At 42.0% G+C, this 24,189-nt stretch overlaps 1 protein-coding gene across 1 annotated transcript in view; it reads left to right on the forward strand.

The window, feature by feature from the left end:
- Positions 1-721: 721 nt before the first annotated feature.
- ZNF804A (zinc finger protein 804A) overlaps positions 722-24,189 on the forward strand; it is a 142,119-nt gene continuing 118,651 nt past the window's right edge. Inside the window, exon 1 of the mRNA XM_030952769.1 lies at positions 722-859. Coding sequence (XP_030808629.1) covers positions 749-859 — 111 coding nt within the window. The 5' untranslated portion in view covers positions 722-748. The remainder of the gene's footprint in view (positions 860-24,189) is intronic.

Raw genomic sequence — 24,189 nt, forward strand, 5'->3', positions numbered from 1 at the left:
CGGCGAAGGGCGGGATGGAGCTTACCCCGAGCGAGGATGAGGAATGACCGATTTTCCCCCAGTTGCGTTGTCACGGGCCGGAGGAGCCGGGAGCGGGGGGGGCTGCTCCGGCCCGGGCAGGTGGAGATGCCTGTGAGTAGGGTGTTAGAGAAATATGTAACAAAAAAAGAAAAGGGCGCGGTGGAGGGCGCGGAGGCTGCTCGGAGGAGGGGGGAGGGCGGGAGCGTTGGGCTGGGGGCGTCGCACCCGGGGCATCTCTCCATGCCCACCCCCCCAAATCCCGGAGGAATCACACTGGTCGTCGTCCCCACCCCCGGAAAAAGGAGGGCACAGCCCACCTGCGGGGCTGGCCGCGCTCGGGGTGCCGGCTCTGCCCTGTCCCCCCCCGTCCCCCTTTACCTGCCGGCGGCCCGTCCGCGGCGGGGGCAGCGGGGCGTGGGGCGGTGGGTGGCGGTGGAGGCGGCGTGTGACAGATGTCCTCCTCTGACAGCGCTCGGTACCAGCCCAGTGGCTCCCTGCCATTGGCTCAGTGCAGCCGACCGGCAAGGCTGCTCGCTATAATAGCACTATGCCTGCCAGCGGCGGCGGCAGCTCGCTCGGCTCCGCCGCGGCCGCCCCGCCGCGCATCCTCCTCATCCTCCTCCCGCGGCCGCGCCGCGCCTGAGGGGCCGCAGCCCCGGCCCCCGCCGGCCCCGGCCCTCCCCGCCCAGCCCCGCCGAGCCCGGCCCGAGGAGGCGGCCCCGGCCCCATGGAGTGCTACTACATTGTCATCAGCTCCGCGCACCTCAGCAACGGGCACTTTCGCAACATCAAGGGAGTTTTCCGCGGCCCCCTCAGCAAGAACGGCAACAAAACTCTGGTAATGGCTTCTTCCCTTGCCTTCCCCCTTCCCCTTCTCCTTCTCCGGCGCCCGCCCCTCCTTGGCCGCCGCGGGGACGCCGTGCCCTGGGGGCAGGCGCTGCCGTGTCCCCGCAGAGCCGCGGGCGGCCCGGGGACCCTCCTGGGCGGGGAGCCGCAGGGCCGGGGCTCCGCAGCCCGGGGAGAGGCGGTGCCGCGGGGCTGAGCGCGGGTCCCGGCGCGGGGGCTCCCCGGTGAGCGCCGGCGCTGTGCGGGCATAGCCGCGGGTCCCGCCCGGGGAAGGGCGGGAAGGGAGCCCAAACTTGTCCGCTGGCTCGTCCGAGCCCTTTGGGTAGAGAGCAGAGTGCGTTTGAGCGGAGCCTGAGAAACGATCCGCGTTTTGGTTTGTTGGCTGCCAAGTTCTCTTTGAAAGCAGAACTCGGGGTTTGACAGGACTCGGTGGGTTTGGGCAATTTGGCGTAGTAGATGCTCCGGGAAGCCTGCACAGGCTGTTCGGGCTGTTTCTGAATTGATCCTCCACACTCGGGAATCTTTGCCTCTGTTGGGTTTGCTGTGGTTTTGCTGACCTGCTGGAACTCGCCTCGTGCTGTTCCTGAACTTTAATGGAAGAGTGACGGTGCAATAGCCTTGGCAATACATTTGCTCTCCTGCCTGCTCAGATAAAAGGGATGTGGGATAACGGCAGGCTGGGTGAGCTGCATGGCAGAACATCTCAATCACGGCGCAACACCGTGTGGACAGATGTCTGGAGAGGAGGATGGAGCTGAACGAGGGGCTTAGCCACGTTGTTTATCTCTCTCTGCCATCACTGCCTCATTCTGAAATCCTCTTTGGAGGAGATGGAGCAGAACTTACTCACCACATTCTTGTTCCCTCGAATGCACGACCTATATTGATGGGGAATTTACTGAAGTACTTAACATTTGCTAGAGTTGGCAAGCTTGCAATTTCTTCCTAAATAAAGAGATTAAAGCAAGTCTGAGCCAAGTCATAAAAATAGTAACTACTACGAGAGACTCTGAGCCAGATTTTTGGACTGTTTCAAATGTGAAGTTCCTGCTCTCACGTTGTAAATCTTTACAATTTTATTTGCTGTGGATTCTGCATATTTTTCTGTCAGGGATTGCGTTCTTGGAATTTTAAACAAGTATTTGTAGTATCCATGAGATGGCAATATGTGTGTAATATTTCACTGTTACAGTTGCAAACCCAAGACCTACTGCAGAAATATTTGGTACATTTCAAATAATGGCATGATACATCACCTTCTTCCTACTAAACAATTTCAGTAAAGATGCATTTGGCAGGACTGAGAATACTCTGATGTAACTTTTGGACTGTGTATTATCTTGCAGATCATAATGGATTCTGCTTCAACAGCATTTTTTAAAAAATATTTTTATTCCCTTGGCAAAAAAAAAAAAAAAAAGGCAGCCCTATATTCTTATATTCTCAATATTCCTGATTTATGTATTTACTGATAAAGTTATTTGTGACCAAAATATTTTGGGAAAGACTGGTGCTAACTTGTAAGTCAAATAAAAAAATAATTGTGTGGGCTTTGAAGGGCTCATACTCTGGAAAAAATGTACTCTGGGACGAAATTTTAACTCAATCTGCTCTTCAGTGAGACAGATGTGAGGGGAGACAAGGCAGTGTTGGCTGTGGGACTGCCACGAGAGCCCTCAGCTTAACAGCTCTGTGTGGGCACTGAGCACTGGCAAAGTTTTTGCTGGGCTGAAAAGGAAGAGTTCTTGATGTTGGCTCTGTGGACAGAAAAATTGAATCCTTCCCTATGAAATAAATGGTGTAGATGCAGGCATGAAGGTTTGTGTTTCTATTTGAGCTATTTTTTAATTTATAGGAGGTCAAGATACCATGAAGTTGTTATGCTAGCTCAGAATGGACAGTTCTGTGGTGCTGAAGTACATTTACACCCATTTCAGCAGGAAAATCAGATGTTTCATTGTTTCAGGGGGTTGGTCACTTTCACTGTAAACAAGCTTTTCAGACCTGGAAGGATGAAAATATTTGTTAGTGTAAGCTAGACTAAGTCTTTAGAAATTCCAGTAAGAACACAGCCTTTTAGTATGCTCTTGCTGTCTTCCACCATAGAATAAGACTAGGAGAAACAGCAATCTGTGAAGCTAAAAATCAGAAATTTTGAAGCTGCTCTGACTCAGACAGATCTTCCTATTTGCTCTAAAGCATTCATTGTCTCTTCATCTGAGCTCCAAGCTTTCTAAAATCACTGCTTCCTCATAAACCAAGGAGAACCTGAAAGCAGCCTCCCTTTGTACAGCACAGGATTGCTTCTGTGCAAAACTTACCTTTGTTAAGTTTTGGTTCTCCTTCAGAGTTCTGCCACCACACTGTCTAGAAATAAAGATGATCGTATGTTTCAGTAGAATTTCACATCAAGTAGAAAAGTGCTGGATCTAGTCAGATGTCAGATGATGTTGTGGTTTTGAAATTATTTTATGTGGTGTATCTTCAAACCTGAGCTGGTCAGATTTCAGGGGAGAAAGCTCCTTGGGCCTTTCCACTGTTGTACCATTCTGGAGTGACCTGATATTGCCCTAAAACTCTTTTTTTCTTTTTATTTTTGGCCCTGCTCTCCAGGAGAGGTCACTGCGGGATTTTTTTTTCCCCTGATTGTTTGTCTCTGTGGGTGATCCTTACATGTTTGTCCTCTGCCTGCATCCTGTCTCACACAGAATTAGTAGTTTAAAACTGTGTGAAGATTTGGTTCAAAACTCCCAGAATACAGCAGGAAGAAAGAGCTGGTAGGGAACATGAAGCACAAAGCTTTGGCCTTCTACAAAGGCTGCTCAGTGGAGAGCATCAGAGAGTTACTTTCTGGTAGAAAAGATGGAGTGATAGTGTTTCTACTGCTTTGGTCTTTCTCCATCTGTCTTTAATGCCTAGTGAGTGTGGGCTTTGAGATGGGGTTATTTGGGAGGGGGAGAGAAGTACGTGAAGGGTAAAAATACAAAGGAGGAGGAGGAGGATGATGGGGCAAGCCACACTTCAATTCCTCAAGAGAAGGCATTGGGAAAACCTGAGCTCAGAAAGTGGTGAAAAGCACAAAAGGAAAGGGTGGATTCAGCTAACTGAGAAAACAGGTTACTGTAAAAACTTTTGCAATTAAATAAAATAAGAAAAAGTTGCTTGTGAATGAACCTTTAGTCAGGTGAGGGTGGGAAATGAAGGAATGTGTGTCTACATGCAGTTTGGGTGTCTTGAGAGCTTTGCCCAGTGCATGTGGTCCCCCTGGCCCACTGGGTACCTCTTGGGTAGGGATCCCTTACCCCATTGTAATCTGCTACTTCTTGTCAGGAAAAAAATCTGAATAAGGAGTTGATGGGAAATTGGCCCCTGTGGAAGAATAGCCTCCAAACTCTTATTAAAAAGTAACTTGAGAAAATGGAGCAGTATGAATAAAAGAAATTGGTGGTGTTTGTGCTGTCAAATAAGACTTTATCCTCTCCCTGTGCAGTTTGTATTGCCTGAAATATCCTTCAAACATACACAGTCTCCTAACAATAGCTCATCTGCCACTGGAGTACTCCATGGCAACTCTTTGGAAGGTTTTGTTGTTGTTGCTGGAGTACTGTCACCACCTGCCATGTGGTCTTTGTGTGGCAGATGGTTTCTGAGCTAGAAACTCAAGACTTACCATGTGGGTCAGTACTATACAATGATGTTTCAAACTTCTAGTGCTCTTTCTGTACTTTATGCTTTTTGGTGTTTTAATCAATGAATGTTGGTCTGATTGCTTGGCCATTTCATGTCAGGGCTTGTACTTGGTGGCTATGAAGTTTTCCCAAGGATGTTCTTTTTGGCTGTAGCAGTTGAGAAAAATTTTTGCTGCAAACTCTTTGTTTTGCCTATAGTCCTGAACTTTTAATGCACCTTCTCTGTTATTTTTTTTGGCCTTATGTTATTGCTGCCAAATTACAGTAGTCTGTCTTTGTAATTCATCTTCCTTGCTGTGGTTGCTGTCTTGCAGTTTATAATCTCAAAAAATATTGAAACTTGTATGAAAAAAAGCACTTTCTGGAGAGAGAAATCAGTTGCTTGGAGTCAGAACCACAGGTGATTTTTTTTAAATCCTTAACATGTCTTTCAGGAGGTAAACCCCAAACTAGGATAAAGTATTTATCCTAGTTAATATATACAAGTTTTGGTTGGTCAGCAAGAGAACTGACTCTTTGGCTTTCTGAGTAGCTGGTATGTGGCTGGTGACTGAGTATCTGCTATTTCACCTTAAGGTATTGCACTGGTGTAAAGGGCTCTGTTTCCTTGAGATTTACAGTGTGGAAGTATGGGACTCCTTCATGTCTTTGAATTGGACAAATAGATTTTCTCTGGTGGTGATCAGAATGAGTAAGGCGCTGTCACTTGGCTGAGGAGGTCAAAGAAAAGCTTAGACCTCTGTGTGGTGTAAATTGCTGCTGTAATTCTAGTTTCAAGCGTCTTGTTGATACAGATAGAGAGTAGATAAGATTAGAAGGTCCTGATAAGAAGTTGGTTAAAGGACCAAATACACCAAACACAGAAACTATTTTTGTGACTAACAGCGACCTCTATATTTGTAGGTTATACTTTGGTTAAAAGTATGACCACAGGGCACTCCAGGGGTAGAATGGAAACTGTGGTCCCCAGGTCCAAGGGAGGCATTCACAAGTTATTTAAAACTGGAATCAAACTCTGAACTCAATGCCCTAAGCCGTGTGGAGAAGATGATCTCATGAACTTCAGGTGTCTACCATGTAGTATAGCTTTGTGCCTTCCAGCCAGCTGGGTTATGACTGCAGGGATATTAATTAATTAATAATTTAATTAATTTGTTTATAACTCCATTTAGAAGTCCTAGGGCATGCCTCTATTTTTGTGAAAACTCCATGGAGTTCAAACACTGTCGCACTTGTGCCCTCTGAAAGTGCCATCTGTTGCTCAGACTGTCTGTTGTCTTTAGCTCTTTTACACTTTGTAGAATATTTTTGTATTCCCACACGTCCTAAAGTAAATAGGTTGTGGCAGACATAAAAATATATTGTATGAGAATTTCTATTACAAATATCCATTCCCTACTACAGGAAGAAAGTATTAAACTAAAATATTTCCTGATGAATTACAACAGCAGCTGTAATTCTGCATGATCAGGGTAAATGTCCATTGGTTTCAAGCTGTCTAGTACACATATAAAATAAACAATGGTTACCATAGGTTTATTTTAAATACTGGTAAAATGACATCCTGCAGTTCTGTTTGCCATATTGTATATTGCCAGTAGCAGGAGGGTAATTTTTGAATTCTATCTTACACATGCAGAATTTAATAGAACTGTTGCAATACATTGTTTTTCATCGTTAATGTTGCAGAATTTGTAGGGTTGAGTTGCTAGGCCAGAGTTGTATTAGTTAAGGGAGAAAAATCACCTGTTACTTCCTTCAGTGGTTATGTTCCCTCTGGATCTGCTAATGTCTTTTTTGACCCAAGTTTGAAACTTGAAAACATTCACATCTTTTCTGTGAAAGAAGCTGAACAGCTCTAACTCATTAAAATATTAAAGTGGCGAAATAAATTCTACCTCATTTAATTTTAATAATTAATAAACATTACTTAGATCGTGATTGAAAACCAATCACTCAGAAAGCAATGGAATAATCTGGTAAAGTTTAAGGAGCAATAAAATCATAACAGTGTCCTACTTCTAAAGTCCATTTGTTTGAACTCAGGTTACTTGGTTTATTTGTGTGAGGCTGTCTCTAACAGTTCTGGTTCAAAACATTATCAGCAGGCATGTTTTGGTGAGTTCAGAGGAAACTTTCATCATTTAAGTGCATTTCCAGAGCAATTCAGAGAGGTCTCCAGCCTCGTGCAGCGAGATACAGCATTCCTGTGTCCATCAGACTCTGTGTGACTCCATCATCTGGTCCAAAAAATAGCAGGAGCTGCAGTCCAGCATGCAGCAGATTTAAATTGGGGCAGCTTCTGCTTCAGAGCTATTACTGAGCAGGCTTCTGTACTGTAAAAGCTTATTAAATGCATGGTAAGCTTCAAACACATTGGTGTTCTGTTGAATGTAATTAGACTATTACCATGGTTAAATTAGTACACTTGTTTAGTTTTTTTTCAGATCGAGGCCTTAAAGAATAAGTCTGAGGAGAGCCTTTGCCTTGAATATTTTCTGATGCAAATATCCATAGCAATCTCTAAGCTCTGAGATACACATCGTTAATTTTAACACGTTGCTCGCACTTGGAAAATGGTTTTGCTAACATGTTGTTTACCATGTTGCTAACTGGAAAACAGCAAGCTGGCTCCTCTATTTTCCAAAGCACAGTTTTGTTTTTTTTTCTAAGTCTTTAAGCTAATTAGACTTTTCCAAGGTGCAGATTGCAATCCCAAAATTCTTGGCTTTCCTGTGGGCTCTGGGAAAATGCAGGTTTCTTGACCTTCCCATCAGCAGGGGTTCACAATTGAAAAAATGAGTTAACTTAGAGTTATGGATCTAGAAGACACTGAGTGGTGAGTGCCCTCTAAGCTGAGCACAGTGGGGTTTTCTGTAGGACTTGACTAAGTAGCTGCAAGATCTCTGATGCCCCTAACTGGTGGCAGTTGCAATATTTCCTTTTCTGTATGGCATTCAGGCATGGCAACAGGAACAATCATTGTCTGAAAAAATCAAAGCCATTGCATAGATGCATCTTAAAATGTAGGTAGGGATGAGCTTAAAGAATCCCACAAAATCAATACAGAACATTTTCTGTGATTTAATATCTTAATGCAGTTAATAATTATTTATAAGGCAGATTGTTTAATGCTGCCTGGTGGTAGTGGAAAGTGAGTTGATATTTTTTTTTTGTTTGCTCACTTGTGATTCAATTGTAAACATGGGAGAAGAGGGAGTGAGCCCTCCTAATTTGGCTCTATCTGGCCAGTCCCTTAAAAACAAATACTCATCAGACCCCTTCTATTTTTCCACACATTTTTGGAATGAGAACAAATGCTTTTCCCCCAGCATTCTTGAGAGACTGTTATATGATGAGCTGTGACTTACTGTTGTTTAAAAAGCCCCAAAGTAAACAAAACAACATTTACTCACAAGGAGGCACAATATTTGTCATGTTTAACCTTGTTTGTTCAAGGGAGATAAGAAACTGTCTGAAGGCATCAGGAACCAGGCGATTTTAACTCATAGTGTAATTAATTTATTTTGTTAAAATATGTTTACAGTTCCTTTTCTCTGAGGACTGGCCAAGGCAGGGGTACAGATGGGGCAGAGGGGGTTTTTTTTCTCCCTTAGCAGAGCATGTTTGTTCTGAACACTGAGTTATGTGTGAGCATGAATTTCTGTGGGAACTTTTTTTTTCATTTTAATTAATTCAGAGAGTAAATTTCCAAATATTTTTCATTTGGCATTTTAAATGGGTGGTAGTTATACAGATAGTGGTGTAAGAAAGGAAATGCAGGTTCTTTCTCACAGCTGTAAGAGCAAATCCAGAAATAATGCCTGGAGATCTATCTCCATATCTCCCACCTGGCACTGCTTCCCTGATTGCGTGTGATAAAGAACAGGTTTTGTGTTAAAATTCTGCAAGTGGCTTGGAGAATGTTGAGAATTGGTTTGAGGAACTGAGAGATTTTTGTTGTTTGTTTATGTTTAGATGCTCATCAGCATTCTTGGTTTGTACCAACGACTTAGGACTCGTCAGGCTTTGTGTCTGACTGTGGTGATTTGCATTTTTGAAATGATTTTTTTATGTGGGTGAAAATGATATTTTTAGAGAGGCTTCTTTCCCCATATAGCAAGTGATCAGGCTACCTCCTCTGGGACCCAGCTGAACTCAAATATTCATGTGGCAGGATTTCTCACAGCCAGCATAGAGCTTGATTGCCTACGTTGGCCAAGGCTTGGTCAGATTTTCTTTCAAACTTAGCACTGCACAATATCTGTTAGAATTTGCCTCTTTGCCTTATGGAAATGAGTTTCTGGGCTTAGGAAAGGAGCTTCCTTTCCATCTAACTGAGAGCATACTTCCACAATGGATATAAATCAATGTAGGTGTCCTTGCCCATAGCAGTAGAGTTGGAACTAAATGACCTTTGGGTCCATTCCAGCCCATACTGTTCCAGATTCTGTGATCTGACTATAACTGGGGCTGGGACAGTATTTTCTATGTGTAGGTGCCCGTGAAGTTTGTGGATTGTTTTTGTTTTTTGGTTTTTTTTTTTTAATAAATACATCTTGGATTTACATGGCAGCATACAATTGTTTAAATAGCTGCAATTTCTAAGTATTTAATTTCTGCTGCAGTTGTTTTTGACAGGAAACCACAATACCCATTACAGAATATCAGCTACCTCTTCATCAAATGGATTTTGATAAAATGTCTGGAGTTAACACTTGCGGCATACTTAGGTCTGTAAAGGATTATGATGCATAGGGGTTCTGCCCAAGCAGTCTGTGAAACAGCCTGAGCCTAAATTTATGAAGTGAAGGCAAAATGCCTTTTTTTTTAAGAAGTCATTATTGAAATGTATGATTATTTAGTGAAGTTTGCCTAAAGATGTGTAATTGCATAGGATCTTTTGTCTTCCTCTTTTGGAAACAGTTGGCTTTATCATGAGATAGTACAACAAAGACAAAGAGGTCCTCAAACTTTGCCAGCCACTAAAGCTGCCTGTCCAGTCTTAGTTCTGAGCATGTTTATATGAGTGTTGAACCCTCATCTGGGTTGGTGTCTGAATTTAAAAAAAAAGGGCAAAGTAAAGAAGTGGTATAAATGTCTTTAAACCAGAAGTCTTGGGCTTCTTATATACTTGCAGCATAGTACACTGTGGGTGTAGTGTCCATTTTTGTGTTTTGTTTTTTTTTTTTTTCAAGTATTCTATTTTTACAAAGTACTCTTTATTGTCAAAAAAAGGTTTTTAGGTTTGCTTAAAAGTGAGACTCTGGAAACTTAATTCAATTGCATAAAGAACATTACGCTCTTCTACGTGAGTAGTAAACAACTGTTTCTACAAATAAAACAAGGTTGTTTGTAGCCTTTTTTTAAAGCAAAATACCTTTTATGCTGCTAGCTTACAAAACATTCTTAAAATATAGTTAATGCTTCAGCATACTCTGAGGGTGGCAATGGAATATACTGCTGAATAAATGGGTTTTCTGGCTTCTTTCCATTGATATTTCTAATAGCAATGCTAATTTTTTTCTGATAGTTTTATGGAAATATTTCATGAGGGAGAAAAATCAAGATAATATTTGCTTGTCCTTCTGCTGTGCAAATGAGCCGGTAAATCATCTGACACCTGTTTGTTTGGCAAATAAGTGAATTTGTATGAACTAGCAGGTGGAATTAAGGATCAGAAAGAGATGAAAGCAGTTTTAAAGGATTACTTCCAAAGGTTTATGGAGTTGTAGCCTGTTGTATTACCAATGCTGAGCAGAGACAAAAGCTTCCCACCAGCAGGATGTCAGAAATATTTGAGGTTTTCTTTATGAAACACCTCTGAGTGCTCGTGGGTATGAAAGTGTCATGGAAATGTAATTAGAAAAGTCCAGCAAAACCTGATGGCTGAACCACCAAGTCCCTGTGGTGACTGAGTGGGCCCAGAGTGGACCTGCTTTATAAGGAATGGAGAATTAAAGATGGAAAAGTGCAGCTTCCCAGGGAAAGGAAACTGCAGCGAGCTGTGTGAAGGAAACCAAAACCGCCGAGGTATTTAACAGAGAGAGGATGTAGAGTCACCAAGTGGTGACATATCATTAGTGAATAACCTCGTGATGGAGCTGGAGAAAACCAGGACAAAGGTTTGCCTGTCCTTGTCACAGCAGTGGCACTGTCGGTGTGGTTTGTTCAGGTTCTTGTGCTGGAAAACCAGACAGGCTTGGAGAATTTTTGGTCAGTCAGGCTTGTCTTGGAAGTGTGTGATAGGAGGCAACAAGTTCAAGTTAAGAGATGGAAAATCCTGATCAGATACAGGGGAACAAAGTAAAATTGAAGGTGGTCATGTGCTGGAAGGAGAGACTGTGGCATGTCCATCCTTGGAGATGCCCAAAACTCAACTGAGCAGCATTAATTTAATTGACTGTGCTTTTAAGCCAAGTGCAGGACTGAACATCCCTCTGTCCTCATTCAAGGTTGCAATTTCACATTTGATCTGTAGAAGAGTAGCTTTTAATTGAATCCTCTGTGGTGGGGTTCCTTGGGGAGCGAGGCACGTCCCTGCTGTGCCCTGCTCCCAACCTTTGGGACTCCTGGGTGCTCCTGGCTTCCCTCATCCCAGCTGACATCCAGCTGGCAGGAGCAGTGCCTGCACTGACATCCTCTGGGGAGCTCCTGATCCGTCAGGGGTCTGAGGCACAGGGCTTGTTTCAGCTCTGAGGAGCAAATAAATCAAATGCAACTATTAAATCTGCTTAGGATTCCTTTGCAGGGATTCCCGAGCTGAGTCATGCCATTCGTAGTCAGTGACCCAACTTGTAATTAAGGAAGATGATAGACTCGGAACTTTTCCAAAACTAATTCATATTTAGCTCTCACTCTCCACAAATCGTGCGCACTATCAGCAGTATTTTATTGATTGCACTTTTTCTTATTGAAAATTACTGGAGTATATAACCTTAATTTTGGAAAGGCTTTTAAAAGGTACTCAGGAACACAACTGACATAGAAATTGAATTGTTGTCATTGGAACAGCTTTATGCAGAGGCAAGGAAAACTCAAGCCAAGCATTGTAGTCTGCAGTCCTTCATTATGGATTGTTCCAAAGAGGGGGAAAATGAGAAACAAACTATCAACCTTGTCTTGTTCAGCCCACAGAGCTCTTGCACTGTGGGATGGGCAGTGTAAACTTCCACGGTTTGAGTATTTCCAGGAAATTGTTTGGATGTTTTGCATTTTTTTATACAGTGGGTGTGGTGTGCTTACAGTTTATATTTTTTGCTTACAGTATATATTTACATGCTTAGTTCACATTAAATATTTATATTTCATCATGTATTTTTATACTATATACATATACAATATTGTTAATATCTACTCTGTATATTCAAGCTCATTTTTTAACACAGTGGCGCTCATTTCCTATAGCCCTTGATTGTCCTAGAGGAAATGTGATCTTGAAGGAAGGGAGTTCTACAGTTCTTCATGAGTGGCTGAAACTCTCTTTTCTGTAAAAGGGGCCTTGTTGACTCCAAGGGTCTCCACTCGGCTGACTGGAGCTGAGCAGAGGAGAAGTTCCCATAGAGAAAAACCTTGGAGAAGTTCCCACTGAGCAAATCAGTGCATGTGAGGATTGTGGATGTTCTCCCTCAACCCCATCAGAGGTAGCAGAAATTTGGAGCTTACTTTGAAGTGCTCTGGTCACTGCAGGGCAGGTAGGTTGTGGCTAATGCTGTGTTGTAGCCACGAGATGAATGTTGGATTTATTTTCAAACCAGTTAGTGGAGTAACTAGAGCCATGCATAATCACCTTCTTAAAAAAAACCAAAAAAACCTGTCAGAAGTTTTCTGCATAGTAAATGTGAAAGCTACAATATGGAATGAATTATCAAATGGCTCAAGTTCAGTGTCTCTTTGAAAGCTACAGGAGGGTGTGCGGAGGAAATTGCATTTGTATTTTACACCTGACAAATTGAATTACAGCAACAAATCTGTATCATTACAATTCAGAGACCAGGATTTCTTCTTGGAGCTGGGTAATTAGAAGCAGAACTATACTTGAAGGTTCAAATTGGATTCTTAGAAAGAGCCCCTTACATGAATATGACCTATACAGAAATCAGTGTTTTCATCTCTTCTATTTTAAGAATTTTGAATCATAATGTAAAGTGACTCATCCATTATTTCCTCATCTCTTCATCAGCAAGACGCACAAGAAATTATTCCTTTGATTGTTTCTCTGCAAATGGGAAATCTTTACAGTTTCTTCTCTTTTCAGCAGGCATTCATAAATCCAATTAACATTAATGAGTCTCACGTGTGTGTCGAGAGAGAAGCAAATGGACCTTTTGTCTCTCTGAGTATGTGTTTAACTGCAGAAAATGAAATGGAGAAAAAGCTTTTGGTTAATAACGGGTTACCAAGTCAGGAGCTCCTGTCTCATTTTGCAGTAGCTAACACATTCCCCTGGTTCTCTCTCCCCTGTCAAGGGTCCTTGTAGGAGCTGTAAATGCAGGAGGAGCAGTGCTGTTGGTGAGGTGGAGAGAGCTATTATTACCTCCAGTTCTAAGATTAATTACTAATAGGTCATGTTTTCGACGGAGTGGCAGGATTGCAGTGGGGTTAATGTGGCTGTGCTTCTGTCTCATGACATAACTCCATGGGAACAGAGGTAGAAAAAGTAAAAAATATTAATAGCTCGGTGACCTATAAAGAAGAAATACTTAGTGCCCTTCTTTAGAGGTTCTGTTGTCTCTCTGAAGAACAGGATTGATGTTGCAAGAAGTTAGTGACATTTTGTGTTATTCAGCAACATTTCTTGTTTACTTACAGGCACTCTTAGAGCAGCTACGACTTTCCCAATGACACAGGAGGTCTTGATCAAACTCAGTGCTGTTAGCAAGTGAATGGGGTCTTAGTGAATTAAATACTGCCTCTAGGAAAGCATCTGCTCCTGTTGCTGGCAAAACAGTCTGAGTGAAGGGTATTTTGCTTAATTTAATTTGTTGCAAATTAACACCAACATTTGATTACTGATTTGGGTATTGGGGTTGAGAAAGAAGACTCCAGTCGAGGAAATGTTTCCTCAAATTTGGCAGTGCTGAAGTTTGGGGTGGGGTGGGTGGTTCACAGCAGTGCCACAACCCACCAGAAGTCCCACTAGGGTCCTCCTACAGTCCCCAAAGCCCAAACCTGCTGTGTGTCCCCAGAAGACAGTCACAGCTGACATGTGGAAAGGCTCCGAAGAGCTCAGCGTGGTATAAATACACTGAAACCATATGGTCTATCAGAATCATAATATCACTTCAGAGGTTTAGAAATAGTGTGTTTATTAGCTGTAATCACTTCAGAATTTTCATTGAAGTGAATAGCTGTAAGTACTCAATACAGCTGTATTTCCATGCAAACCTTTCTGCAGTTTGGTTTGGAATAGAAGGCACCATCATTTTCCCAAAAAAAGAAGAGTAGAAGGCTCTTTGGGTATCCCCTGAGTCTGACAGCCATCCAGTGGATCATGATTATGCTTTGACAGAGCTATAGACTATGACTGGCTCCATATGAGATGATCTAATGTGTACATTTATATCAGATGCTCTCTGCTTTAAAATAACTGTTGCTGCACTTTTCTGCCATTAAGTATTTCCTGAAACTATTACTATTTTGCAACTGTGCTTCCTTTATGTTATTTGAAATGAAGCCCATTTTGTCCTAACTGCTGTCTCCTCGATGGCTACATCCTTCAGATATTTGTAAGCTGTAAGAATCCTCATTACTTGCACCTTTTCCAAGCTTGGCATGCTCAGCTGTTTTCCTTTCTTCATTTATCAGTTCCTCTGGTTTTGATGATGGTGTGGCTTTTGTTTGAACTCACTCCAGCACTTCAGCACAAATCTATCAAAATGCCTCCCAGCAGTCTGTTTGAAAGGTGAAATTAGAAGAATTCCACGGGTGTTGCTAGTGCTTCCTTGATGTGTAGGTACCTGGGGGGGTGGATTGTGCAGTCTGCCTTTATTGTGGCATGTGCTTGTTCTATACATAGTCTCGCCAGCATCATTGGGACCACTCACTCCACTCTATTCTTATCATTTCCCTGTCCCTCCTCCACTCCTCAGATTCCTTGTCACAAATGCTGTGTTGGGCTGTGGGTAGAGTTCTTAGTTTCCTGGAGTCTCTGCTTGTGCTGTGACTTCTCTGTTGCCTTTGATGCATCCATTAGAATTTTCAGCTTCTCAAGAAGGTGCTTTGATAAATTCTGGGTTAAAACACTTATAAGATAGGCTTGTTTGTATTTTGTAAGAATAATGTGATCCTTGTCAGGACCTGACAGATTTATTTCCTTCTGCACTATTAATTGCTCTAAGTTGTGTATGTGTGTGGCTATATTTGTTCTTTCTCTTTTGACAGAAGAGAATAAACATGAATTACTTCTACACAGAGACATAAGTTTTATTTCTGACCTCTTTGTCTTTTAATCTTTGTCCTCTTTTCCCCTCAGTGTGTTTTTGCTCTGTCTGTGAAAAAGCTCCCTGGCTTGGTGAGTATTTTGTGTTGTCCTGCCTGGTGCAAACCTCACCTTGGCGTTTCCGTTCATTGTGTAGCACAGCTCTTTGACCTCCCAGTCAACTTCAGCTGACTTTCCTCATGTGATTTTTTGGGGATGATCTGAATACACTGAAAGTTTCATTTTTGGGGAAAAAAACTCACTCCAATTTGCTACTTTCATGGCAAATATTTGGGAAATAGATGCATTTTGTTGGACTTAGATCTCGCTGTTGATTCCCATGCAGTTGTACAGTTTAATTTTCTCGATTTTCCACCCTGACTAGATTGTCATTCTCATCGCTTACCTACTGCAGCCATCCTTTCTTCATAGACTGAATTTTTCAAATGACAGACAGAAATGGAATGAAGTTGAGCTTCACAGCAGACAAATGCTAGTCACCCTAAATGCATTTTTACTTCAAAAAAAAAATACAAGAGCAGTGAAGATGTACAGTTATTTAATCTGAAGAAGCATCTTGCTTTTGCAACATCCATTTCCCAGGGATGTTGTAGAGTGCCAGGCTGCAGAAATACAAGTTATTGTCAACTTTTTCATAACAGGATTAGCTCTTACATCTGCCTGTCCTCTTTCACCCTTCCTGACTGCAGGGGAGCATAGGACATAACTGGCTGTGATTTTGTGTTGCTCTGCTTTGGGGTCACCCTTCTGTTTCCTTCTGGGTTTTTTCCCCCAAAAATGAAATCTTCAGTGGATTCAGATCATCCCCAAAAAATCACGTAAGGAAAGTCAGCTAAAGTTGCCTGGAAGGTCAAAGAGCTATGCTACAAAATGAATGGAAGCACCAAGGTGAAGTTTGCACCAGGCAAGACAACACAAAATGCTTTCACCCTGGCTGAAGTGCCAAGCTTGGCCATGAAAGGAAGGAAAGGAAACACCATAAAACCTTAAAAAGCAGTGCTGATGAGCTATTATGCATACCTGAAAGCTTTAAAAAATGGAATAAAACCCTGGGGTACCAACATTGCCTGGTGGGCAAACATTTTTATGACAGAGCTCTGTATTTGAGAAGTACTTGGGAGAAAATAAACAGGTCTAGTGATTACTTTCCTTGAAGTCACTGAACACTCGTTTTAAGGGAAAAAAAAAGTTAAACTTCAGTATTTTATGTTTCTTGCTGCTTTATTTCCATTTGCAACTGTGCTTCCTTTGTGTTATTTGAAATTAAGCCCATTTTGCGCTGACTAATTGCTTTCTCCCATTTTTGTTCCATTTCTTTTACATCCATGATTTGGAGGACTGGGGGCTGCCTATTACTGTGTTACTTGTAATTGAGAAAATGATTTGTTAAATGCAGTTCTGTTATGGACCCTGCACTTCTTTATGTCTATCTGTCATGGGCTTCTGCTCTGCTTTCCTTTTCTTTTTCATGCACCTTTTTCCATATTTTTGCTTTCTGCCCATTACTCCCTTATACTTGCCTTTTTTTTTAATTTTTTGAGCTTTATGCCATTTCATATCTCAGATCTTTCCAAGCTATTTTTCAAAACTGGGTGCCATTTTAGAAGTAGATTAACTGCCTTTGCTCAGTCTGAAAATGAGAATTCCAGCTCTGAGCTTTTGTTTTGACATTTACGGGTTTTTTGTCAGAAGTAAAGAAGTGTTTTTGATTATGTTGTAAGAATAAGGTCTCTAATACAGTCTTAATTGCTTTGCTTGTTACTTTGTTAGACCTGGTACAGATTTAATGATACCATTGCAGCTGGCATTTAGCTGATTGGAAAAACATGACAATTTTTGTATTTAGGTGTTGCGAATGAGAGAATGGTAGAACTGGTTTATGCTACTCTTATTTTGCTGCTTGTAATACTCCCCATTTGTTCTTATATTCAGGTTGGGCAAGTAGGGTGTGATAGAATGATAGTGAAAATATGTCTTCTAGAATTTTCTTGCAGTAATTTTTCTTTTTTTTTTTTTCTGGACAAGAAGATAATGGCAAAAATGAAGTCTTGTTTCAAACTGTTCTTCCTCATGATGGTGAACACTTCACCAGATTTGAATTCACTTTCAAGTCTGTAAGATAAAGACCTGAGCATTTGTTCATAGCACAGAGATGCAAAGAAGTTATGAAAAAGTGATTTTGAAGAAATGAGAGGGGATGAGGAAGCAAAGCAGGATTTGGCTGGTAACAGAGAATATGGATTTCTTAATTTGCATTGCCAGGAATGCTGAGGTGGGTCCAGTGGCTGGTAGCTGCAAGAGGGCAGGTTCCATGCTGGAAAGAAAGATGGACTTCTCAGGGAAGTCTTTGATTCTCTGGCCATTTCTTGAACGGATCTCAAGGACCCATGGCAGGATGTGACTTTGCTGAAGTACGTTGGGAATTGCTCCTTGTGTTTTACTTGTGAGCTACAAAAAGTCCAGAAATGAAGGAGCTGCTTTAAAGTGTATCCTGAAAATTTAAAATGGATTAAACTTCTCATTTGCTGGAAGGTACAGAGGAAAAACAAGATTGTGAAACTTTGGACCCTTCCTGTCAAATCGCATTAAAGCTTTCTCAATCAGTGTCCCTTTGCTTGTTCCAGCTTGTCTCCCTCAAGGACAGGATGTCCAGATGGCAGCAACCATCTAGTACTCTGATAAACATTTTATGTGTGGCAATTCTGTAGCTGTAATTCTGTAATTCTGTGGGTGTGCACATGCTCAGGTGCTTGCTGTGCTGTGCCTGTGCATGGAGAATGGTCAGCTCTCAGTAGTCTGGCACCCTGTGCACTCCATTCATCAAGCTGATGTTGGAGTGTGTAGGAAAGCTAAGTGGCTGGAAAGCAGCTGCCTTGTTCAAAAAAGCCACTTAGTGAGACATTTACTAAGGAAGTAACATCTTGGAAAATATTTAGTGCCACTTGAAAAAGCAACTTTATGAAATATTTAAGAAACAGCTTCTTTGAGGGGGAAATCTAGCAGGTTTTTGTGCAGTAATGTTCCCATCTTTTAATGTTGCGATGACTCAGCTGATAGGAAGAACATCTCTTCATTATTTAATACTTAGATTCACTTACCACCTATAAATACAGTTGGTACTGGAATATATAAATTGTTTAAGAGCGTCAGATATCAGAAGAGAACTGGCTTCATTAAACTGTATTAAGTGTTAGACTACTAGCTGAGTATGTCCAAATTGCTGGACAGGCAGGGTTCATGGGCCTTTCTAGCACTTGAACACAGCACTCCTGACTGTCTTCATGTGACCAAAAAGTGTTTCTTTGGAAAGATTCATGCTTATGTAGTGCACATTTTGCCTGCTTAAGCTGCATTAAATGCCAATTTTCACTATTATATTTATTCTTTCTTAATGAATACAGTGGCTTTTCTCTTTCCTTTAATGTTGCCTGCATGTAAATTTAATTAATCCCCTCATAAATTCATACCTGCACTCAATCCTCTAGCATGTAAGCTTTTGTTGTTAGTCTTGCAAACACTTCTTTAGCATCAGACTTAAGTGTTGAGACCAACAGAGTATTTTGAGACCAAGACATGTACCAGCCATTCCCATCTCATCCTTGCTAAAGCCAAGTGTCTGTTTCACTCATTTTCAGTGTTTGTAACCACATATTACAAGTTGTCAGTATGTGACAGCTTTTAAAATACCCCCCTGTCTTGCTTTTCCAGTAATGAAATGCACTGTAAATGAGATTTCTTGTATGGGCTGCTCTAACTGGGCAGTGGTGAGTGAGTCACATCCTTATCTGGATGTTAGTATTTAATAGATATTTGTAGATACAGATATCTGCCTGTTGATGCTTTAGGTGTATCTGAGCCAAAAAGAGCCCAAAGTTTGCTCCAGTTCTACCCACGGGGCCTTCCCTGATCCATGCCAGTGCTTGGGAGTCAGAAGAGAGATCCTGCTGCCTCCTCTGCCAGTAATTGGTGAATGTTTGAGTCAGTTGTGGGGCTGCAGGGGTGACCCCACTGCCTTGGCTTAGCAGTGTTGCCCTGTGTTGTCTGAGCACACTTTTAGCCTGAGAAGTGATGTGCAGATGGATCCAGCTGTGCTTGCTTTCCTCCTCAGCCAGGATGGTGGGAATGGCCTTGCATTGCCTGCAGCTCAGGGCAGGCACCAGGACACTCGTGGGTGTAACTTTCTGAGCTGTAGGAGCTGCCCTGATGTGGAATGATGTAGAATTATTTTTGCCAGTTCCTGCATTTATAATTTATTTCAGAGAGAGGCTGCAGTTTGGAAGTGAATCACCTTTCCCCCCATGTTGGTGTGATTTGTGTGGCAGTGCCATCACAGGGGAATTGGATGAAATTAAACTCCTCTCTGTGATTCTACCCAAGTGTAAGTGAAGCCACCAGCAAAGATCCAGACCAATGGCTGCCCTTTGGATAGCTTTGGAACATGTGTGTTGGGTCTAGGAAATTAGGGTCATTCCAATTTGCAGTCAAGTCCCTGATCTGCTTATGGTACATGTTTATTTACAAGAGTTGCATCAAGCTAGAGGTTCGTCCTCTTGTGCAATTTCTTTATCATGTAGATGTGGCCATATGTCTGCATATAATGTAGGCTGAGCTATTTCCAGAATCAGAATTTTACTCTGTAAGATGAAAGTGCAATTAGATATTATGCTTATAATAGTTATACTGTTTCCTTTGCAGTGTATCAGGTGATAAAGCAAGACACAATTCAAACATCTCACATTTTTCGTTACGTGCTTGCATGCAAATGTTCCCTTTTGCACAGATGCGCACAAAGCACACAGAATTTCTTCCCTGTGTTCTTGGCAGTGTCTGTTTTAGCAAGTAAGGAGGCACAAGAGGAGCAGGACTGTAGAGCAAGAGCAGCAAACCCTGGTGCGTGTGCAATGATGGGCCTGAGGGTGTTTCTTTCCTGCTGGCTCTGATCTGCTCCAGGGGGCTGAGAGGCCAGCAGCAGGTGTAAATGGGCTGGGCAAGTCCTGGAGAGCATCTTCCAGTGCCACTGGAGTGCTCCAGGACCTTTGCATGCTGTGGAGAATGAGAGCAGCTGGGATGGAAAATAAAGCACTAATGCAGACACATCTGCTCATGTGCTCACTTCTGCCAAAGAGCCTTTACTGGAAGCAGGTTTTTTCTTTCAGGTGAGAGATGAAAGTGTGGGGACAGGTGATGGTATGAAAGCCTGTAATGTCTTTATTAATTTATATTTGCAGTTGGGCTGGCTTTTTCTCCACTAGAATATTCATGTGTCCTTTGAAATTAATTGGTCTGCTCGTCATTAAAACCAGTGGGGATCTCATTTAAGTAAACACCCAAGAATTAAGCTTGCATGAAAAGTTCAAGCTATTCCAAGCATTTGAGAGCAGCATCAGTGCAGTGTCTGCCTGTCTTTTTTCCCCTTGGACTGTGTCTTTCTGGCTTCATTTAGGGGTAATTGCATAGACAGGAAGAAGTACACCTTCACCATCCATCCCTGCAGTCTCCAGATCCTCTCTTAGTGATTGCATCTTTAAGTAGTTTATCCTTTCCACTTCACTTTATTGAGCTGGGTTCACAAAACAAACCTTGTGATTTTTCACACTGCATATGTTTAATTCCTAATCTCTTTCCATTTAGGATTGTATAAACCAGGTCAGAAAAACAAGGCCCAGTCTTTAGAAATGTTATTTTAGGATAGTTAAGCCCTTAATGCTGTTCCATCTGACACTAGGCAGAATTCATTGTGGAAGTTCAGCAATTAAGTCAAATCACACGCTGTGCTTCAGGGCTGGGAGAGGAGCTTGGCACCAGCAGAGCAGAGCTGCCCTCTTGCATTTCCTCAGCAGTTGTTCCCACATCACTGAGTCAAAATAACTTTGTGCCTCTGTCCAGCCTTCTCTAATCACCTCCCTGGGACCCAGGCATCTGCAACAGCATGGGGAAAAAATGGAATTAGTGTAAAGATTTAAAAATTAATAAATAAATCCAAGGTGCCTCTGCTCTGTCTGTGGGACAGGAGCTCTGGTGGACACTGTGGGATGTCTGAAAGGTCTGACTGCTCTCACTGTGTCCTGTGCAGATGGGACAGGGTTTCTCCTGGCTGCAGAGCTCCTGGTGTGGCCAGGGCAGTGAGTGTTACTGCTCCTCATCTATGTTCTTGTTTCGGAGTCTCCTCCTCGCTTTGCCAAGCTGAGCAGCAAAGGTGTTTCATCCAAGCTGGTGACAAAATGCCTGTTGACTTTAAAGCTCGAGCTCCTTCCTCTTAATGTTGACTGTTTGTGTGAGACTTTTTTCCCTGATTATGTAAAATCTGTGCAAATGTTTGCTTTAGATGATGAAATGTGTACAACATGAACTTCTGGGACATTACTGCTCGCTGTTGCTGCAGCAAAATGCTGAGATATGTATAAAAGGCTGCAGTAATTGTTAGAATATTGATGATTTCATGCATTAAGAGACTTATATTTTCTTCCTTAAATTCACAAATATATCTGTAGACTCCTGACTTTTTCAGAGAAAACCAGTGAGTGGCCAAGCAGAGTTTGTGTATAAAAGTATTTTACACCGAGTTTGAAAGACAGCATTTTCCTGTTGAGTGAAGTACAAGTTACTTGTACATATTTTGAATTACAAGGTAGCAAGGTTGGTAGGGAGGCATTTTCCTGTTGTTGCTGATGTACAACCTGGGCTGGCAGCTCCCCTTAACAACTGGACATAACAGCCCTAAATGGGGTGGCTGTTACCTGCCTGTGCTGGCTCCATCTGTTCAGCTGGCTTTTTGCCCACCTTAGAAATTACTCAATAAAAATTGAGTAAAATAGATGAGCCTGGAGTGATCTTTGTAAAATCCCTCCCCAAGCACCGTCCTTGTTTTACCTGCAACGTTTCCTGTTGTTCACTGGATCACTAATGTTATCTGTGAAGTTAAAGTTGGGGGGGAAAAAAGGACTGGCTTTTCTCAGTTATAAAGAAGAGGATCACCCTGATTTTCTAATAGATGTGTAAGGTGAAAGCATAATACACAAATTCTGATGCGAACTCGAAGTTTAATAGTGGCATAGCTAGAAACAGTCATTTATGAACCAATATTGTTGATGGGGGGGGGAATGTTGAGTTATGAGAATGAGCAAGATCTGAAATTACAGCTCCAGTGACATTCTTTAAAAAAAAAACCAAAACCAAACCAAATCCAAACAACTCTTAATTTCTTTTTGCTTTAGTAAATATTGTGTGGGTTGCAAATGCACACTTCTAGGGAAATGCTGTCTGTAATGGTGTATATTTCAGAATATTTTGGTAAAAGTGTCACCACTCTGACTATTTGCTGCCACTCGTTATAGGTGTTCTGAAAACCTGGGGTTTGGTGGCTTTTGTTGTTGTTTGGTTGGATTTTTTTGTTTGTGCTTTTTGTTTCACTGGGGTGTTTTTTTCCCCACATTTTCTGTTTCTAGCTGTAGATTTTGATGGAGAAAGACTTGTGCCTGGGCTCAGTTTTTCCAGGTGCATCTGAGGAAGATGGGTTGGCTCTGACTCAAAGCGAGCATAAGGACAGGAGCAGTTCAGCACAGCTGGGTGCAGGAGTGGGGAGCCAAAGCCTGGAAATAGCCCTTGGCCATGTCCTGGCAGGCAGGAGCTGAATCTGATGGCTCCCAGGCAGGGTGGGAGGGTGCTGCAGAGTCTTTGTTGTATGACATTGGAGAAACCTTGAGCTGGTTTATTAAAAGAACTTTTGTGTTGCAGCTTCTCGCGATTCCAATAGAAAATTCCTGTAACTGAAATGAAGCTGCTTTGGTCTGTATCCTGAATACATCTGTTTGATACTGTTTGAGAAAAAAAAATTGGGGGAGAGGGAAGAAGTATTAGAGGAGATAATTAGAGGAAAAACTAATTAAATGCATTGCTTTGTATTTTTATGATCTCACTTTGGAAAAAATGTATATTTAATACTTTTCACTACTGCCCCCTTCTCTCCTGCTCTCCTCTATTTCATTTCAAAGATGCAAGTGTTTTATGAGAGAAGATTCTAAAATATATTTTCAATGCTTTGAGATAATTCTAAATATTCATCTTTTCCACCAGTTGACTGGACTCTAATCTTCTTGAATGCAAATTCTGATTAGGGCATTCAGATATATGAAAGGCCTGAGATGCATTTAAACAACAGTCTCTGTCTGAATTATTTTTCTCTCAACCTCTTAAAAAATTCCAGTATCTGCTAAATACTTGGAATATCTTTGGGAGAACAGAAATTCCCAGTACCTGATGAGCATTTCTGGATGCATCTCTGCAGCCTGATGCCTGGGGTTCAAGCAGCCAAATGCTTGGCAGGGAGACAGATCCCTCTTGCCTCTGTCCAGACTGAATATTTGTATCTTTTTGGTCTCATAGAAAGCCAACAGAGTACACATGCAGGCAGCTCAGCGTGGAAAGCAAAAATGGGGAGAAATTTGCCATTTTCCATGATGATTTAAAAGCTGCAAAGCTGTGATAAAATCATTATTACCGTTCTTTACATGCGATGTTTGTTGGCAGGGAAATTGTTCTTGTTCCCACAGGCTGCTCCCAAACTCCTGACACACCTTCAGCCCAGCAATCTGTAGTCCTGTGGAAACACAGGTCTCCGTTCTGAGGGGCAAGAAAACAAAAAGGAATAATAGTAAAGAATTGAAACAACGTTCCCTCCCCTCCTTCCCCCCAAATCCCAAACAAGCCAACCCCCCCCCAATTCAACGGGATTTTTAGATAGGAAACACAGTGAGAAGCACAAGAGCTCATCAGTTCCTTTATTCTTGTCTTGTTGGGCTGGGGCAGTGGAGAATTTGCCCTTTTCCCTGTGAGTGGAATGTGAGTGGATTCTCATCTTGGAGTGAGCCCTGCTCTACCCTGCTGTGGGGAGTTTCTTTGCTTTGACCTGTTCTGCTCTTCGCAGGTGGCTCACAAGGCCTTGGGTTTTTGTTTGGCTTTGGTTTTCCTTCTGTTTAATTTAATCAGTTTATGCTTTTAATTCAAAATCCACCCCTGGAGTTTAGGACGTATAGAATTTATATATGGTAGTTTAAAATTACAGCACCTTCTTTTTTTCCCCTCCCTGCAGATCCCTCAGTAATTATAAGAAGGATAGATTATTTTATCTACAGCTTTTCCAGGCACATTAATTTAGTCAAGAAGGTCACCTCTTTGCTCCTATTCAAAAATCTG

The sequence above is a fragment of the Camarhynchus parvulus genome, chromosome 7 (assembly GCF_901933205.1).
Source record: "Camarhynchus parvulus chromosome 7, STF_HiC, whole genome shotgun sequence".
Lineage (NCBI taxonomy): Eukaryota > Metazoa > Chordata > Aves > Passeriformes > Thraupidae > Camarhynchus > Camarhynchus parvulus.